Here is a 15,194-nt window from a genome sequence, read left to right on the forward strand (position 1 = left end):
TTAAATTGTTTGGAGTGGAGGCTGGAAGAACAAGCTGACCCCCTTTTGCTTTGCTGCATCCAAATTGTGCAGTGTAAGAATTATTCCATTAAACTCTGCCCTCACTGCAGCTCTCCCAGACCAGTTTAACTCCAGGAATGAAAGCCCAGCTGATGACAGATGGAATTTGATGGGTTTATTTCAGATTAAGAGTGTTAAAAAGTGGGTTCTGGCAAGGAAAAAAAAATACCACGTTTTCCTGAGGAGACACAAGAAATTGTCAAAGCTCTAAGAAATTGTCACCTTGCATAAGATCTGACCTGGCAGCACAGCAGCTGTGGAGGAGGAATTGTGTGAGGCTGACAAAGGTCAGTTCTTCATCCAGGCTGGGAGGGGCTGGGGCTGCAGGGGTCCACAGGCAGGGGGAACATTCCAGATCTGGGAATTCTATTCCAGGGCCTGCCCACCCTGCCAGGAACAATTCCCAGTTCCCAATGTCCCATCCATCCCTGCCCTCTGGCACTGGGAGCCATTCCCTGGGTCCTGTCCCTCCAGGCCTTGTCCCCAGTCCCTCTCAGCTCTCCTGGAGCCCCTCCAGGCCCTGCCAGGGGCTCTGAGCTCTCCCTGGATCCTTCTCCTCTCCAGGCTGGGCATTCCCAGCTCTCTCAGCCTGGCTCCAGCCCTGCAGCAGCTCCTTGGATCTTTACAGAGTCAGAGATGGAGTTTCTGAGTATTGACCAGCCCCTGGTGTCACCCTTCAATAAACTCTGGAGTCCATCCCCCCTTCAGAAGAGCTGGAGTTTCCCAGGCTCCCAGCAGGATTGCCAGCCCAAATCCTGTCTCTCTCTGCTTCTCCAAGTTTGTACATTTGCCTGTCACCTATTTTTATGCAATTTAATATCTTTCCCGTGGCTTCTTTTTCTCTCCTGTTATTAGAGAAGCAAAGGAAAAGCTCTCCTGGGCATGAATGAGGAGCTGTGTAATGGGTTGCAATGGCTCCATCCAAACCATTGTGCTCTGCCTCGTGAATATCTATTTAATCAGTGGTTTTAAAAGAGCTGATTTGTGCTAAGTGATTTTTCTTTCTTAGACTGCAGCAAGAGTCTCATCCTCTTGTGAGGATGCAGCACAGGCAGTCCAGCTATTCTGGGCTTCAATGGCCCCATTGAGCTGGGAAGAGGTTCAGGAGCAGGGATCCATTGAGATGATTGTGGCAAGGAGCTCTGCAGGAGGCTGCTGGGATGAAGCACCAGGGTTTATTAACTCAGCCATTCCACTCAAGCAGGAGCTGGGCTGTGTTTTCTACTCACAGATTCGCTGTGCTTTAGGAGTTAGGCCAGCTCTGGATGGTTTAGAGTCACGCAGCTTTCAGGTCTTGCTGCTGGAGGGAGCTTTGCTCCACCAGAGCTGCCCTCAGCACGTGTGCCCGAGGTGGCACTGCTGCCTCTCTGCCACCCCAGGACGGTCACGGGGGACCAGAGCCACCAGTGTGGCCATGGTTACATTCTCAGGCTCTCTCTGTGGCTTTGTGCTTCCCCATCATGGAAAGGGGTTGGGGTTCATCGTGCCCTTGCTCACTGCAGGTACCAGTTTAGCCAGAATTTGGGTTTGTGAGCGGTGAGTTAACAGCACTCAGAGAAGCACTGCTGGGTCTAGGTTCAATCCCAGAGAACACCCAGCCCTCATGGCTGTGTTGTGAGCAGCAGTAAATCTCTGACCTGAGCAGGGTGAGTCCTGCCCAGCTCCCCAGGCTGGCACCCACTGCTCCCCTCCCTCCCTGCTGCCCTGAGCCCTGCACAGCCCCCCCTGCCCAAACACAGCAGCACCTGGGCACAAGGCACAGCCCAACTGTTCTGGCTGAGTGCTCAGCTTTGGCACGAGGCTTTTGTTGTCCTCTCCTTATCTTGTTTGCTCCTCACATGATCACCAGCAGGCCCTGGCTATCTGTGTGACATTTGCTGTCCCCTGGGTCAGCTGTTCTGCAGGGTGACACGGGGTATTAATAGACAGTGTCACGCTGGGCTCTGGCTGAGGGCTATCAGGACAATCCCCCTGTTTACCTCTCACCCTGGCTCTGCATGCTGATGGTTCCCAGAGGCTGTCAGGGCCAGCAGCCAGCCCCAGGAGCATCCACACAGTGCCACGAACACCTCCTGACCTGGGAACCCAGGGCTGGCCCGAGAAGGACAAAAGGAGACGGATTCCTGCTGGAGGCAGGGTCACCCAGAGCTGTGACACAGGGACACATCCAGGTGGGCTTGGAATATCCCCAGAGAGAAGCTCTGGGACGTCCCTGGGCAGCTGCTCCAGTGCTCTGCCACCCTGAGTGCAAAGAAGTTCTTCCCCATGTTCAGGTGCAATTTGTGTTTTAGTGTATGGCCATTGTGCTTGTGGCACCACTGAAAGGTCTGGCACCACCTATTGCAGCAGCTCCCCATCAGTTCAGGTGGTTTTATCAGCTCCTCATAAATTCAGGTGTTTTTATCCACTCCTCATAATTTCAGGTGTTTTAATCAGCTGCTCATAATTTCAGGTGTTTTCATCAGCTCCTCACTAATTTCAGGTGTTTTAATCAGCTCCTCACTAATTTCAGGTGTTTTAATCAGCTCCTCACCAGTTTCAGGTGTTCCCAGCAGCTCCTCAGCAGTTTCAGGTGGTTTTTATCAGCTCCTCACTAATTCCAGGTGTTTTCACTAAATCCTTACTAATTTCAGGTGTTCCCAGCAGCTCCTTACCAGTTTCAGGTGTTTTGATCAGCTTCTCCCTAATTCCAGGTATTTTCTCTCCTGTGTTCCATCAGTGAACTCCAACATCTCTTCCCCCCATGGGAGTAACCCCTCAGTGCCTGCTCTCCACAGGTCTCAGCACCCCAAATGTTTCCACACAGTGAGTCAATATTTTTAAATGGATCCACTTTGGCCATCGATTGTCTCTGCCTAATCAGGTCAACCCCTTTATCAATACCCATTATCAGTACCCTTTATCAATAGCCCAAAACACCCAGGGTGGCTCAGTTCTCATTAGCTTGGGAATGAAGCTGTAACTGCAATCAGATACAATGATTTTGTGCCAGGCCCACACATTTGTGCTTACTCACACTGCAAACTTCACCTTCTGTGTAATTAAGCATTAATTAATCGTACCAAGTGCTCTGCTTGTATTTATCCCAAATTTCCAAGTGGCTGTGGCTGCTTTGTTGTGTTGTTTGATGCTCCTGGACTTGATGACTTGTTTCAGATTTTAGTTTTGGGCTGATTTTGCTCAGTGCCCCCACATCTCTTATTTCTTTTGAAAAGCTTTATGGTTTGGAGGAAGTGACTCCAAAACAGTGATTCCAGCAAGTGATTTTCAACATGAAACAGAGCTTCTAAGGGATCATTAATTAAGGAAGATCAAAATGAGCCCTGGAGCAGGTCTGGAGAGGATTTGCAGGTCTAGGGAACATTAACAGTGTTATTAAATGATATTTTGGGTGCCAGCAGCACTCTATCTGTTTTCACATCAGGGAAATCATCCCAAGAGGGTTTGATTTGCTGCCTGACCCCACCATTTGGCACAAACCACATGAAATGTGCTGCAGGAGTTTTGCCCTGCCTGGATTTTTGGCCTCACAATCATTCCTTTAAAAGGTTTTGTTCTTGCTGCTCACCACCTCTGACTTCCCTCCACGCTGGAGAAGATTTTCCTTCTGCTAAATCCAGTTTGCTGTCCTGAGTGATTAAAGCTCATTGCAGACCATGTGATTTAACAGCAGAAAATTAAAATCTGGGGTTTAACTTGACCCTCTTTTCCCCCCTTTTGTTTTGCAGCTGCCCGAGGAGGAGGGGAGGCAGTGTGGGCAGGCAGAGCTGTCCCTTCCGCTTCACTGGCCTTGGGAAAAATGCAAATTTATGGAAATACAGTCTGGGCTGGCAGGCTTTGTATTCCCTGGCTCTGCCTGCACGAGCTGGGCTGGGCATTTCACAGAATTGTGGGATCATGGAATGGTTTGCATTGGAAAGGATCTTAAAGCTCACCTCGTTCCTGCCATGGCAGGGACACCTCCCCTGTCCCAGGTGCTCCAGCCCCAGTGTCCAGCCTGGCCTTGGGCCCTGCAGGGATCCAGGGGCAGCCACAGCTGCTCTGGGCACCTGTGCCAGGGCCTGCCCACCCTGCCAGGAGCAATTCCTTATCCCAAGTCCCTCTCCAGCTCTCCTGGAGGCCTTCTAGGCCCTGGAATGGCCTTTAGGGATCTCCCTGGAGCAATGTTTCATAAGTTACACTATTAATCCCACCAGGAATAACATCAAGTTGGTGTTTACCCCCATCACTCCCACAGGGAAGCTGTTCAGTGCTCTGGCTGCTCTCGAGGCACAGATTTCCCTCTGATTTCCAACCTCAGTTTATTCCTGTCCGTTTTATCCCCTCTTGTTTTTACACCAGTGTTGTCCTTTGGTGGTTTCCTCTGGTGGCCTTTGCCTCGGACACTTGTGACACCCCTGTGTGGGGAACAGCAGGTGCCATTCCCAGCCATGGCTGTGGTCCCCAATGCCAAACCCCTCAGACAGAGCAAACCCTTTGTGCCAAAGGGCCAGGACTTTCCATCCCTCAGCTTTTCCCCTCAAACAGCAGCAGGTGGCAGATGCTCGTGAGTTGGATGATGCAACCTTTGCACTGAGCTCCTGCTGGCCCTGAAATGATCAATGAGAGCTCTGAAAAGATTGCCCTTGGAATCACATCCCTGGGCTCTGACATTTGCTATCACAGAGTCCTTTCCTGTGGATAGGGAGGATGGGGAGTGCAGGCATTTGAGAGATGTGAAGCAAGGAAAATTTTGCTGAAATGTACCCAGCTGGATTAATTATTGTTAAAGGCCGAGTCTCCAAAGGATTTAAAGATCTGAATACCATCTTAGGACATTTCACTGTCTTTTTACTGACAGGCTCCACGGATCCCAATTATGGAGATAAATCCAAAAACCAGGTCAAATAATTATTCCATGAATCAAGTGGAAAGGCTGGATGCATTTCCGAGCACAGCAGCTTTCCATGCACCCATTGCTGGAGTTTTGGATACCATGGAAGGGCTGGGGGAATTTAAAAGATTAGTGCAGGAAATGTGTAAATCTTCCACCTCAAAGGCTGCCTGTTCAGCTCAGGTGAAATGGAAACTCTGTGGTGTCTGTAAGTTGTCACCACGGTTGTCACTTTGTTCCTGTCTCCTGTGCGGTTGACAGCAGATGAGAGGAGCTCTGTGCAGTGGGGCCGGCCGGAATGAAGCAGCTCAGAGCTTCCCCCCTGCTTGGAAAGGCAGAAGTGCCTCTGGAGCCGTGCCAGGATCTCTGTTTAAGGGCAGGATGGAATAAAGCCTGGCTCTGGCCAGCAGCCTCCTGCTGCTCCGGCTCTGTGCGGATCCGGGAATGCTTCCTGTGTGCTGGGAGCACAGGGCATTTGTGCAGGGACCCTGGAGAGCCCTGCTGGAGGCTTGGCTCTGGGAAGGGAGTTAAGTGCAGATTGCACTTTAGAGGGGTAGGAGATCCTTGAAGGTGCATCAATAAAAGATGGAATATAGGACTGGAATTCCCCTTCTGCTGCCAGTAATGGCCCAGTGGGGGAAAGACAGGGCTGGACCCCGTGTTCCCACTTGCTGGGTGGAATTATCACCCCACGCTGGTTCTGGGCAGGGATTAAGGCTTGTGCAGAAGGGTTGGAGGGTGTCCTGGAGCCCCACCAGAAGACACCAACGTCCCTGTCACATGAGCCAGGCCACCGCAGGCAGCCTCCAACATCCGTGTGCTGTGGATTGGGAGAGACGGTCTGAGAAATGCTACAGGGCTTGGCTGGAGCTGGGAAAGCTGGGAAAGCTGAAGTGACACTGAACAGAGCAGAGCAGCCAGGCCAGGCTGGGGCAAACGCTGCCCTGTGGCTGGAATGGAAACATCTGTGCTGTGGGACAGCAGCGTGTCCCGGAGCAGCTGCTGCCAAAATCCGGCTCTGGAGCGCCCTGCTGTCCCTGTGCCACCTGCCCCACCAGCCACAGGCATCCAGCCCTTCCCACAGGGAAAAGGGGCATTGTTCCCCATGGGGAGACTCAGCTGGGTTCTTCATGCAGCAGAAGCACAGCTGGTGCTGGAGATGTGGTGCTGGTGAGCTGTGGGTGCCTGGAGGTGCTGGGCAGAAAGGCCTGGAGGGTGAGCAGAGCTGTCAGTGCTGCACAGGGAGCGGCTCCACAGAGCCCTGGGAGAGTCTGCCCTGGCAGGGACCTTCAGGCTCATCCTGGGCATGGGCAGGGACATCTTCCACTGTGTCAGGGTGCTTCAGCCTGGCCTTGGGCACTGCCAGGGATCCAGGGGCAGCCACAGCTGCTCTGGGCACTCTGTGCCACTCATACCTTGGTATGCCTCAGCTGGGATGGAAGGGAAGCAACTGCTCCATCAGTTGTCAGCTGGAATGTTTTCAGGGGGAAAAATCCCTTAGGAAATGGCATTGCTGCCCATGTTGGGAATGATCACACTCACATCCATATGTCTTTCCAAGCTCTGGAAGTAAAAATACAGGTGGGGTGTCTGCTTTGTTTGACTGTGCCTTGCGTTTTCCAGAGATTAGTGGCAGAGAACAATTGGAAGAGGATAAAATAGCCCAGGATGTACATTTGGAAAAATAACAACTGGATTTTAGCGCTCAGGATTCCTTCTCTGGGGGACTTAAAACAACCCCATGATGTTCACTTGTTACAGGATAATGTCGAGCTGCTTATCTGTAGTAAACATTAAAAGGATTAGGTTTTTTGGAACCCTTTGTGCTAAGAGAGAATCCAAACTCATTTTTACCTCCTGCTGTACTTTTCCAGCTATCTCCTGGTGGCTGCTCCAATCCAGCACGGTGCTGGATACAATCACTGACATTTGCTGTGCAAACCAGGAGCCTCCCCAGGGTGCTGCTGGATGGGTTCTGAGGGCTGGGAGGGCTCTGGGGACTCATTTTTCCCTCAGGGCTCTGCTGAAGGTGGGTTTGGGTTGCAGAGGGAGCAGCAGCAGCTCTCGGGTCTGTTTTGGGCTCTGGCTGTGGGCAGGGCAGGGGCTCTGGTTGTTCTGTCTCTGTTGTACCCACTGAGCAGAGAACAGGAACAGAGAGTGAATTAAAGTCACAGAATGGTTTGGATTGAAAGGAACTTAAAGATCATCCAGTGGCACCCCCTGCCAGGGCAGGGACACCTCCCACCAGCCCAGTTTGCTCCAAGGCCTGTCCGACCTGGCCTTGAACTTCTTTATTCAGAGATTACAAAGTCAAGTAAACACATATTTTTGCTTTTGGATACATGCAGAGGCTTAATGATGTGTTTAGCAGCAGCTGACAGCTTCTGTTACAAACACTTCAGTCAGTGCTGCCGGGCTCCTGTGCCAGGCAGCTGTGACAGCACAGGGAGGGGCTGCAGGGGCTGCTGCCTTGGAGTGGGGACACTGAGCTCTGGAGATTGTGGCACCACGGAACCACAGACCAGGTTGGCTTCTATGGCACCCTAAAAGTCATCCCATTCCAGGCCTGCCATGGCAGGGACACCTTCCCCTGTCCCAGGCTGCTCCAAGCCCCAGTGTCCAACCTGCCCTTGGGCACTGCCAGCGATCCAGGGGCAGCCACAGCTGCTCTGGGCACCTGTGCCAGGGCCTGCCCACCCTGCCAGGAACAATTCCCAATTCCCAATGTCCCATCCATCCCTGCCCTCTGGCACTGGGAGCCATTCCCTGTGTCCTGTCCCTCCATCCCTTGTCCCCAGTCCCTCTGCAGCTCTCCTGGAGCCCCTCCAGGCCCTGCCAGGGGCTCTGAGCTCTCCCTGGATCCTTCTCCTCTCCAGGTGAGCACCCCCAGCTCTCCCAGCCTGGCTCCAGGCCTGGAACAGGTCTGGGGCTATCTCTGGTCTCTCTCCAGCAGCTTCAGGTCCTCCTGATTTTGGAGCCAGGGCTGGAGGCAGCTCTGCAGGTGGGGCCTCACCTGGATAAAAAAGTCAGGATCCACATGAGGGACAAGCCCAGCAGAGGGGTTTGAACTTTTAAGGGGTTTGTTCCTAAGAGTAACCGTGTTTTCCCTAAGTGGGAGAAGGTCGGGAGGGGAAGAAGGTCAGTGATGCCTGTGGAGCTGTGAGCTGTCACCCCAGGGGGCCCTGTGCCCCTGCCAGGGCTGTGCTTGGTTCCGTGTGTCCCATCCTGGGCCATTTAGTACTGATGGTTTCAAGCACAGCCCTTTCCACATGGGAGATTATTTAGGAAAAGCAGCAAGCTGTTCAGATAATGGGGAACAGGTGCACAGCGTTAGAGAGCGGCCAGGCAGTGCAAGGAACAGCATTTTTCCTTGCTCGTGGTTCTAAGAATCCTGAGGGATGTCTTGGTGAGACTCAGCAATCCCAAAAAGGAGCTCTATAATTAACAAAGCCTGCCCAAACCTCTGGAAATATTTTGGAAACATTTGATATCATGAAGGTGGTACTGTAGTTAGGATATGGGGAGTAATGTCCTCAGGAATGACTCTGGGAAGGCAAAGCAGATGGTGAACCTTCTTGAGAGTCAGTGCTATCATCCTCAGGAAAAGTGTTAATTCCCAACATAAACAAAAATCCTCGAGCTTGCCTGGTCTGCTGGGCTGGAATGTGTTTGTGTTTCATACTCCAGAGCAAACTGTGGGGCTCTGCAGCTCTCATGGAAACCACTTGACTGGCAGTGACGACTCGAATGACTCTGAATTACATCCAAAATGTGGTGCATTCCTGTTTCTCAATCCTTGTGCCAAATTTTGCCACATTCCAAGACTACTGGTGGGCAATGCCAGTCCAGGGACATCAGCTCCTGAACCTGGTGAAGGGTCTGGAGTGGAAATATGAGGAACAGCCGAAGGCACTGGGCTCGTTCCTCCTGGAGGAGGCTGAGGGGAGCCTCGCCAGGGTCTGCAGCTCCTCCCGAGGGGCAGTGGAGGGACAGGCACCAATTTATTCTCTGTTACCACCAACAGGATCCCAGGGAATGGCTGGAGCTGGGTCAGGGGACGTTTAGCTTGGATTTTGGGCAAGGTTTTTCCCCCAGGGAATGGTCCCGGCCCCGAGGCTGCCAGAGCAGCTCCAGGAGAGCTTGGACAGCCGTGCCAGGGGTGCCCAGGGTGGGAATGCTGGGGGTCTGTGCAGGGCCTGCAGTTGGATCGATGGTCCCTGCGAGTCGCTTCCATCTCGGGAGGCTCTCTGATCCTGTTACAGTAACACTGCAGCATTTGAGCAGCTGGGGGTTGCTGTTATGAATTCTCTTTGTTTGCACAGTGACTCACGAAGCCTCGCTGTGTTTTACAATGATTTCTCCTGGCTCGCCGTTGTCTGCTCATTACCGCGGCTCAGGCGCAGCTTTGCACAGGTCCGGGGCCGGTGCCCGCTCGCAGCTAACTCCTGCCACCTGCCGTCTCCTTCCTCTCGCTTCCCCGCGATCCTGGCTTCTTTGGGATGCGGAGGGGTCGGGGAGCGGAGCTGCAGCTGCCCCGCGGCCCGTGGGGAGCGGCGCTGAGCGGCCGCTGCTCCCCGCTCTGCGCTCCCTGCTCCTGCATCCCCCGAGAGCCGGCACGGGGAGCATGGAGACATCCCGGGCAAGGCCACCTTCCTTCCCTGCTCCTGAATCCTTGGAGAGCCGGCACGGGGAGCATGGAGACATCCCGGGCAAGGCCACCTTCCTTCCCTGCTCCTGCATCCCCGGAGAGCCGGCACGGGGAGCATGGAGACATCCCGGGCAAGGCCACCTTCCTTCCCTGCTCCTGCATCCCCGAGAGCCGGCACGGGGAGCCTGCAGAGACATCCTGGGCAAGGCCACCTTCCTTCCCTGCTCCTGCATCCCCGAGAGCCGGCACGGGGAGCCTGGAGGGACATCCCGGGCAAGGCCACCTTCCTTCCCTGCTCCTGCATCCCCGAGAGCCGGCACGGGGAGCATGGAGACATCCTGGGCAAGGCCACCTTCCTTCCCTGCTCCTGAATCCTTGGAGAGCCGGCACGGGGAGCATGGAGACATCCCGGGCAAGGCCACCTTCCTTCCCTGCTCCTGCATCCCCGAGAGCCGGCACGGGGAGCGCACAGAGACATCCCGGGCAAGGCCACCTTCCTTCCCTGCTCCTGCATCCCCGAGAGCCGGCACGGGGAGCATGGAGACATCCTGGGCAAGGCCACCTTCCTTCCCTGCCCCACACTGCTCACAGCACTGCCTGGGTGTGATAGTGTTTGCAGGAGTCTTAGGATGAGGGAAGAGATGAGGATCTGACTCCATGATTCAGAAGGCTGATTTATTATTTTATGATATATATTGTATTAAAACTATACTAAAAGAATAGAAGAAAGGATTTCATCAGAAGGCGAGCTAAGAATAGAAAAGGAATGATAACAAGGCTTGTGACTGACCAAGACATTCTGGACAGCTGGACTGTGATTGGCCATTAATCAGAAACAACCACATGAGCCCAATCACAGACCCACCTGTTGCATCCCACAGCAGCAGATAATCATTGGTTACATTTTGTTCCTGAGGCCTCTCAGCTTCTCAGGATAAGGAAAGGATTTTTCATAAAAGATGCCTGTGACACTTGGGCTGGGGCCCATACCACTGGGATGGTGGAATCACTGGGGAAGGATCTCCAAGATTATCAAATCCATCCATTCCCACCTCTGTGTCCCCAGGTGCCACATTTGCACGGCTTTAAACCCCTCCAGGAATGGAGACTCCACCACTGCCCTGGGCAGCTCTCCTGGTGCTGCTGTCACCTTTCCTCCTCTGGAGCCTGTTGGACTCTGGCAGGGCTCAGTTCCCTGGAATCCCTTGGTGGGGAGTGTCCAGCACTGGGAAATGTTGGTCAGTAGATCTGATAACACAGGCTGGAGGCAGGCAGGGAATGCTGGCAGCTCCCACATGTCCTAGAGAGATCTCTTATGGAGACAGAGATTTATGAAAGATTTATAGGGGCCTTAGATATCAAATTTCTGGCCCATATGATTAGATAACACAATTTATATCACAAATGGGGTGTCTCGCTGTGAGTGCTGTTACTTGGGATAAACTAGAAAGGAAATTTTGGGGTTTTTTTGTGCTTTGTACCCTGCCATCCTTATTTTTAAGTAGGCAAATGCAGCTTTTTTTCCACTTGGACAAAGCTGATGGGGTGTGCAAACTTTGGAGAGGATCTCACAGTGTGTGCAGTGTTCTGAACACAGTGATGAAGTTTTTCCAGCAGAGCTCAGCAGTTAACTTCCAATAGAAAAAAAATAGTGGGAAATGCAGCTCTGAGAGGGCAACTTTACAATCCCATTGCAGTTCTTACTAATTCCAGCAAGTGTTTGTTTGAGGGATACTTTTGGTGCCAGGACACAGTTCCAGGTGGGTGTTGTGCAAACCAGGAGCAACTGGTGACAAACACAAGGTTAAACTCTTGCTCTGTGCATCTCAGGTCACATTTTCCCAACATTGGATCATCCAAGGGGAATATTTTCCCATATTCCAGTTCTTGTACCTATTAAAAAGCAGTGACAGCAGAGTTATTCCTGAGTTTGAGGATCTTGCTCACAGGCTGTACCTCTGGGAATGCCTGTTCGCTCCTGGCAGAGGTAATTCCAAACTCTGGGATCAGTTCCTTTTTGGGGAATTTTCTGTTAACTACTGGCTGAGCACATGGGTGGCTGAGTGCTGGATGAAGGCCAAGGAAAAGGAGTCTGAGGAACACTGGTGTGGCTGCACATTGAACTTGAGGAAAGGAATAAAAGCACTTTTCGGTTGGATTAACCACGTGATCCGTACGGCAGCATTCCAGGTGCTGGAACGGGGAACACAGGCAGCAGGAGCTGGAGCAGCCATGGTGTTCCAGCTGGGCATTGGCTGTGGAGGCTTCTCACCACAGCAGCAGTTCATCAGTGACGTAGAAATCTGGAAAACTTGCAGGATTCAGGCAAGTTCAGGCGTTAATACTTCATGTGCTCCTCCTGCCGCAGTTAAAGCTCTCTCTGCAGAGAGGAGGGAGAGCTGGGGTCTTCCCTGCCACTGTGCCCAGGGAATCTTCTGGATTAAGGAGTGGAGGGATGGAGAAAGGCACAGCAGGAACCACAGCCTGGTGTCCTGGTGGGACAGCAGCCAGCATGGGATGAGGTGCTGGAGCAAGCACTCAGCTGCTACTGCAAAGAGACAAAACCTGACTTCCAAAGGCGGAAATTCCTCCTGAGCATGGCCGTACCTCACTTGGCTTTCTGGGCCATGGTCACACATCTGGTGTTTCTATCAGGCCCAAAGGAGCCAACCTGCTCATTTTCAGCATTTATGAGAGGTGTCATTGCTGGAGTGGCCAGGGTGACTTCAGCCACGGGACACAGCAGCCAAGCTATGAAAACACAAGAAAGTGGGTGTAAAATGGAAAAGGTGACAAAAAGCTTTGTGCTTTTTTTTTTTTAGTTTCTAAACAGCCCTTCATTTTACAGCACAGCTGTTTAAAATCCACTGAACCGATACCTTGAATGGCTAAAAACATGCTTTGGGCATCCAGCTCCCACAACTGCCAAGTGCTTGCAAATCTTCCAGGGTTTCAAAAGTTTGGCTCCAGAGCAGATGGCGACAGGGCTGGGCTGGAGAGTGTTGTTACATTGTGGTGCCTTTAGTTCCTGTTGTGCTCATAAGATTTGGAGTGAGGTTTGGCAAATTGAACCCCAGGGCTTGTGCAAAAGGCATTGAGGGTGGAGTGGGGTGTTTAGAATAATGGAATCCTGGAAGGGTTTGGGCTGGAAGGGAACTTAAAGCCCATCCCATTCCATCACCTGCCATGGCAGAGACACCTCCCACTGTCCCAGGTGCTACAAGCCATCTCCAGCCTGGCCTGGGGCACTGCCAGGGATCCAGGGGCAGCCCCAGCTGCTCTGGGCACCCTGTGCCAGGGCCTGCCAGGGATGGATTCTCCATCATCTCTGATCTATCCCTGCCCTCTTCAGCTGCTGTGTGCTCGTGCTGAGAGCTGTGCTGAGCTGTGAGACATCCGTGCTGAAGGCAGCACGAGCAGAGGCAGCCAGCACAGGAGCCTCCAGGGTCAATGGTTCTGGCCACACAGGGTCCTCCTGGCACTCAAGGGAAATGGGCCGGTGAGTGGCTCTGATGGCCACAGCCAGTGACACGGTGGGAGCCACACTGAGGTGATGCAGTGAGCTGTGCTGAGGTGACACGGTGGGAACCACGCTGAGGTGACACGGTGGGAGCTGCACTGAGGTGACACGGTGGCAGAGAGCCACACTGAGGTGACACGGTGGGAACCACGCTGAGGTGACACGGTGGGAGCTGCACTGAGGTGACACGGTGGGAGCTGCACTGAGGTGACACGGTGGCAGGGAGCCGTGCTGAGGTGACACGGTGTGGGCCGCGCTGAGGTGACACGGTGGCAGGGAGCCGTGCTGAGGTGACACGGTGTGGGCCGCGCTGAGGTGCCCTGCGAGCCCTCTTGTGGCAGCGTGTGACACGCGGTGTGTGTTCCGTTCGCAGCTTCGATGTGGAGAATGGCCCGTCGCCGGGGCGCAGCCCGCTGGACCCGCAGGCCAGCTCCTCGTCGGGACTCGTCCTGCACACCACGTTCCCGGGCCACAGCCAGCGCCGGGAGTCGTTCCTCTACAGGTCCGACAGCGACTATGACCTCTCACCAAAGACCATGTCCAGGAACTCCTCCCTCCCGAGCGAACAGTAAGCACCAATTCAGCTCGTGCTCTACACTCTCCTAGAGCTCTCTGTGCTGCTCTAACCATCGGAGCTCTGTTAAGAGGAGCTTATGGGTGGTTTTGGCACATTTCACAGCTGGAATGCACAAAACGGGTGCTGATCCAACATCCTCTCCCATCCCATCCCTCAAATATTCCCATTTTCTCCAGAATTTAGCAGAAGAGCTTTCAAAGCCCTATCCTGGAATAACAGAGAGGTTGTGCTGTACTTTTATTTACAGTATTGCTGTTCCCCATCCTGTTTTGGGGCTGTTCCCTAGAACCAAGTGGAAAATGAGATGGATGGCTGAGCTTGAGAGGATCAATACCCACAGAGTGTCCCAGATTCTCAGCCCCTTATTTTGAAAGGCACATCTTGAAGTTTTGAAGTGGCCATTCAGCTATAAAAAAAGTGCTCGTTAAACAAAGTTGAGCTGTTGCAAAAGTTTTGTCACGAAATGGAAATCTGAATATTAGCCAGATCCACGAGAATTCTGCGAGAAAATATTCCTGCTGAGTTAAAACTGAGTAAATATTTATTGAAGGAAACACTCCAAATTATGCAAATAGTGTTTCGTGTAAACGGTGGGTTGTAACAATTCCCAGCAGTGTGCAGGGGTGGGGGAATCCCATCATTTCCCCCAAATTCGTGTCTGAAGTGTCCACCCACTGTGGGCATCGAGGCTCTGTTAGCACTTGGGACAGAGTCTCTGTGAGTGTGAAGACAATTTTAATTTTTAATTAGACTTAATAGCGCTGATACCCGAGTGAGGATGAGGGGATGACCTCTGGCAGCACAGCAGGGAGAATTCCTCTTTGGAGGGGTCCAGCACTGGTGGAGAGCTCTCCAGAGGGTCCTGTGGCAGCCTGGATCTGGCTCTGCTGCCCTTGCTCAGTACATCCTGTTATTAATTATGGGATTAAGAATAGAATTGACCAAAATGTTGCTTCTCAGAGTGCCTAAAGGGGCTCCAAGAGAGCAGGAGCAGTACTTGGGACAAGGGATGGAGGAACAGGACATGGGGGAATGGATTTAAGCTGAAAGCAGGTAGATTTAGGTGGATATTGGGAAGGAATTCCTGGCTGGGAGGGTGCCCAGAGCAGCTGTGGCTGCCTCTGGATTCCTGGAAATGTCCAAGGCCAGGCTGGGTGGAGTTTGGATCCACCTGGGGTACTGGAAGATGTCCCTGCCTGTGGCAGGGGTGGGACTGGATGGGCTTTAACTCCCTCCCAAGCCAAACCTTTCAAAGATTCTATACCCTGCCATCTCTCAGTTAGGTCCATCATACAGAATGTTTCATACACGCTCAAGTGCCATAACTAATACCAAAAAAAAAAGAAAAAAAGGGCAAAAAGAAAAAAAAAATCCCTCTTATTGCTGGTATATTTTGCTCACAACTTCTGCTCAAATCTTCCGTGATGAAAACAGCCAGACAAAACCCGGCGTCTGAACAAGGTTAGAGACTGCGACAGAGATCAACAAAAGCCAGGAAATTCAAAGGTGACCTTTC

At 52.6% G+C, this 15,194-nt stretch overlaps 1 protein-coding gene across 3 annotated transcripts in view; it reads left to right on the forward strand.

Moving 5' to 3' along the window:
* PDE4B (phosphodiesterase 4B) overlaps nucleotides 1-15,194 on the forward strand; it is a 178,325-nt gene that overhangs the window by 103,971 nt on the left and 59,160 nt on the right. For all 3 annotated transcript variants that reach the window (XM_077182639.1, XM_054638165.2, XM_077182640.1), the window contains one exon: nucleotides 13,475-13,669. In XM_077182639.1, coding sequence (XP_077038754.1) covers nucleotides 13,475-13,669 — 195 coding nt within the window. The remainder of the gene's footprint in view (nucleotides 1-13,474; nucleotides 13,670-15,194) is intronic.

The sequence above is a fragment of the Agelaius phoeniceus genome, chromosome 8, assembly GCF_051311805.1.
Source record: "Agelaius phoeniceus isolate bAgePho1 chromosome 8, bAgePho1.hap1, whole genome shotgun sequence".
Classification (NCBI taxonomy): domain Eukaryota; kingdom Metazoa; phylum Chordata; class Aves; order Passeriformes; family Icteridae; genus Agelaius; species Agelaius phoeniceus.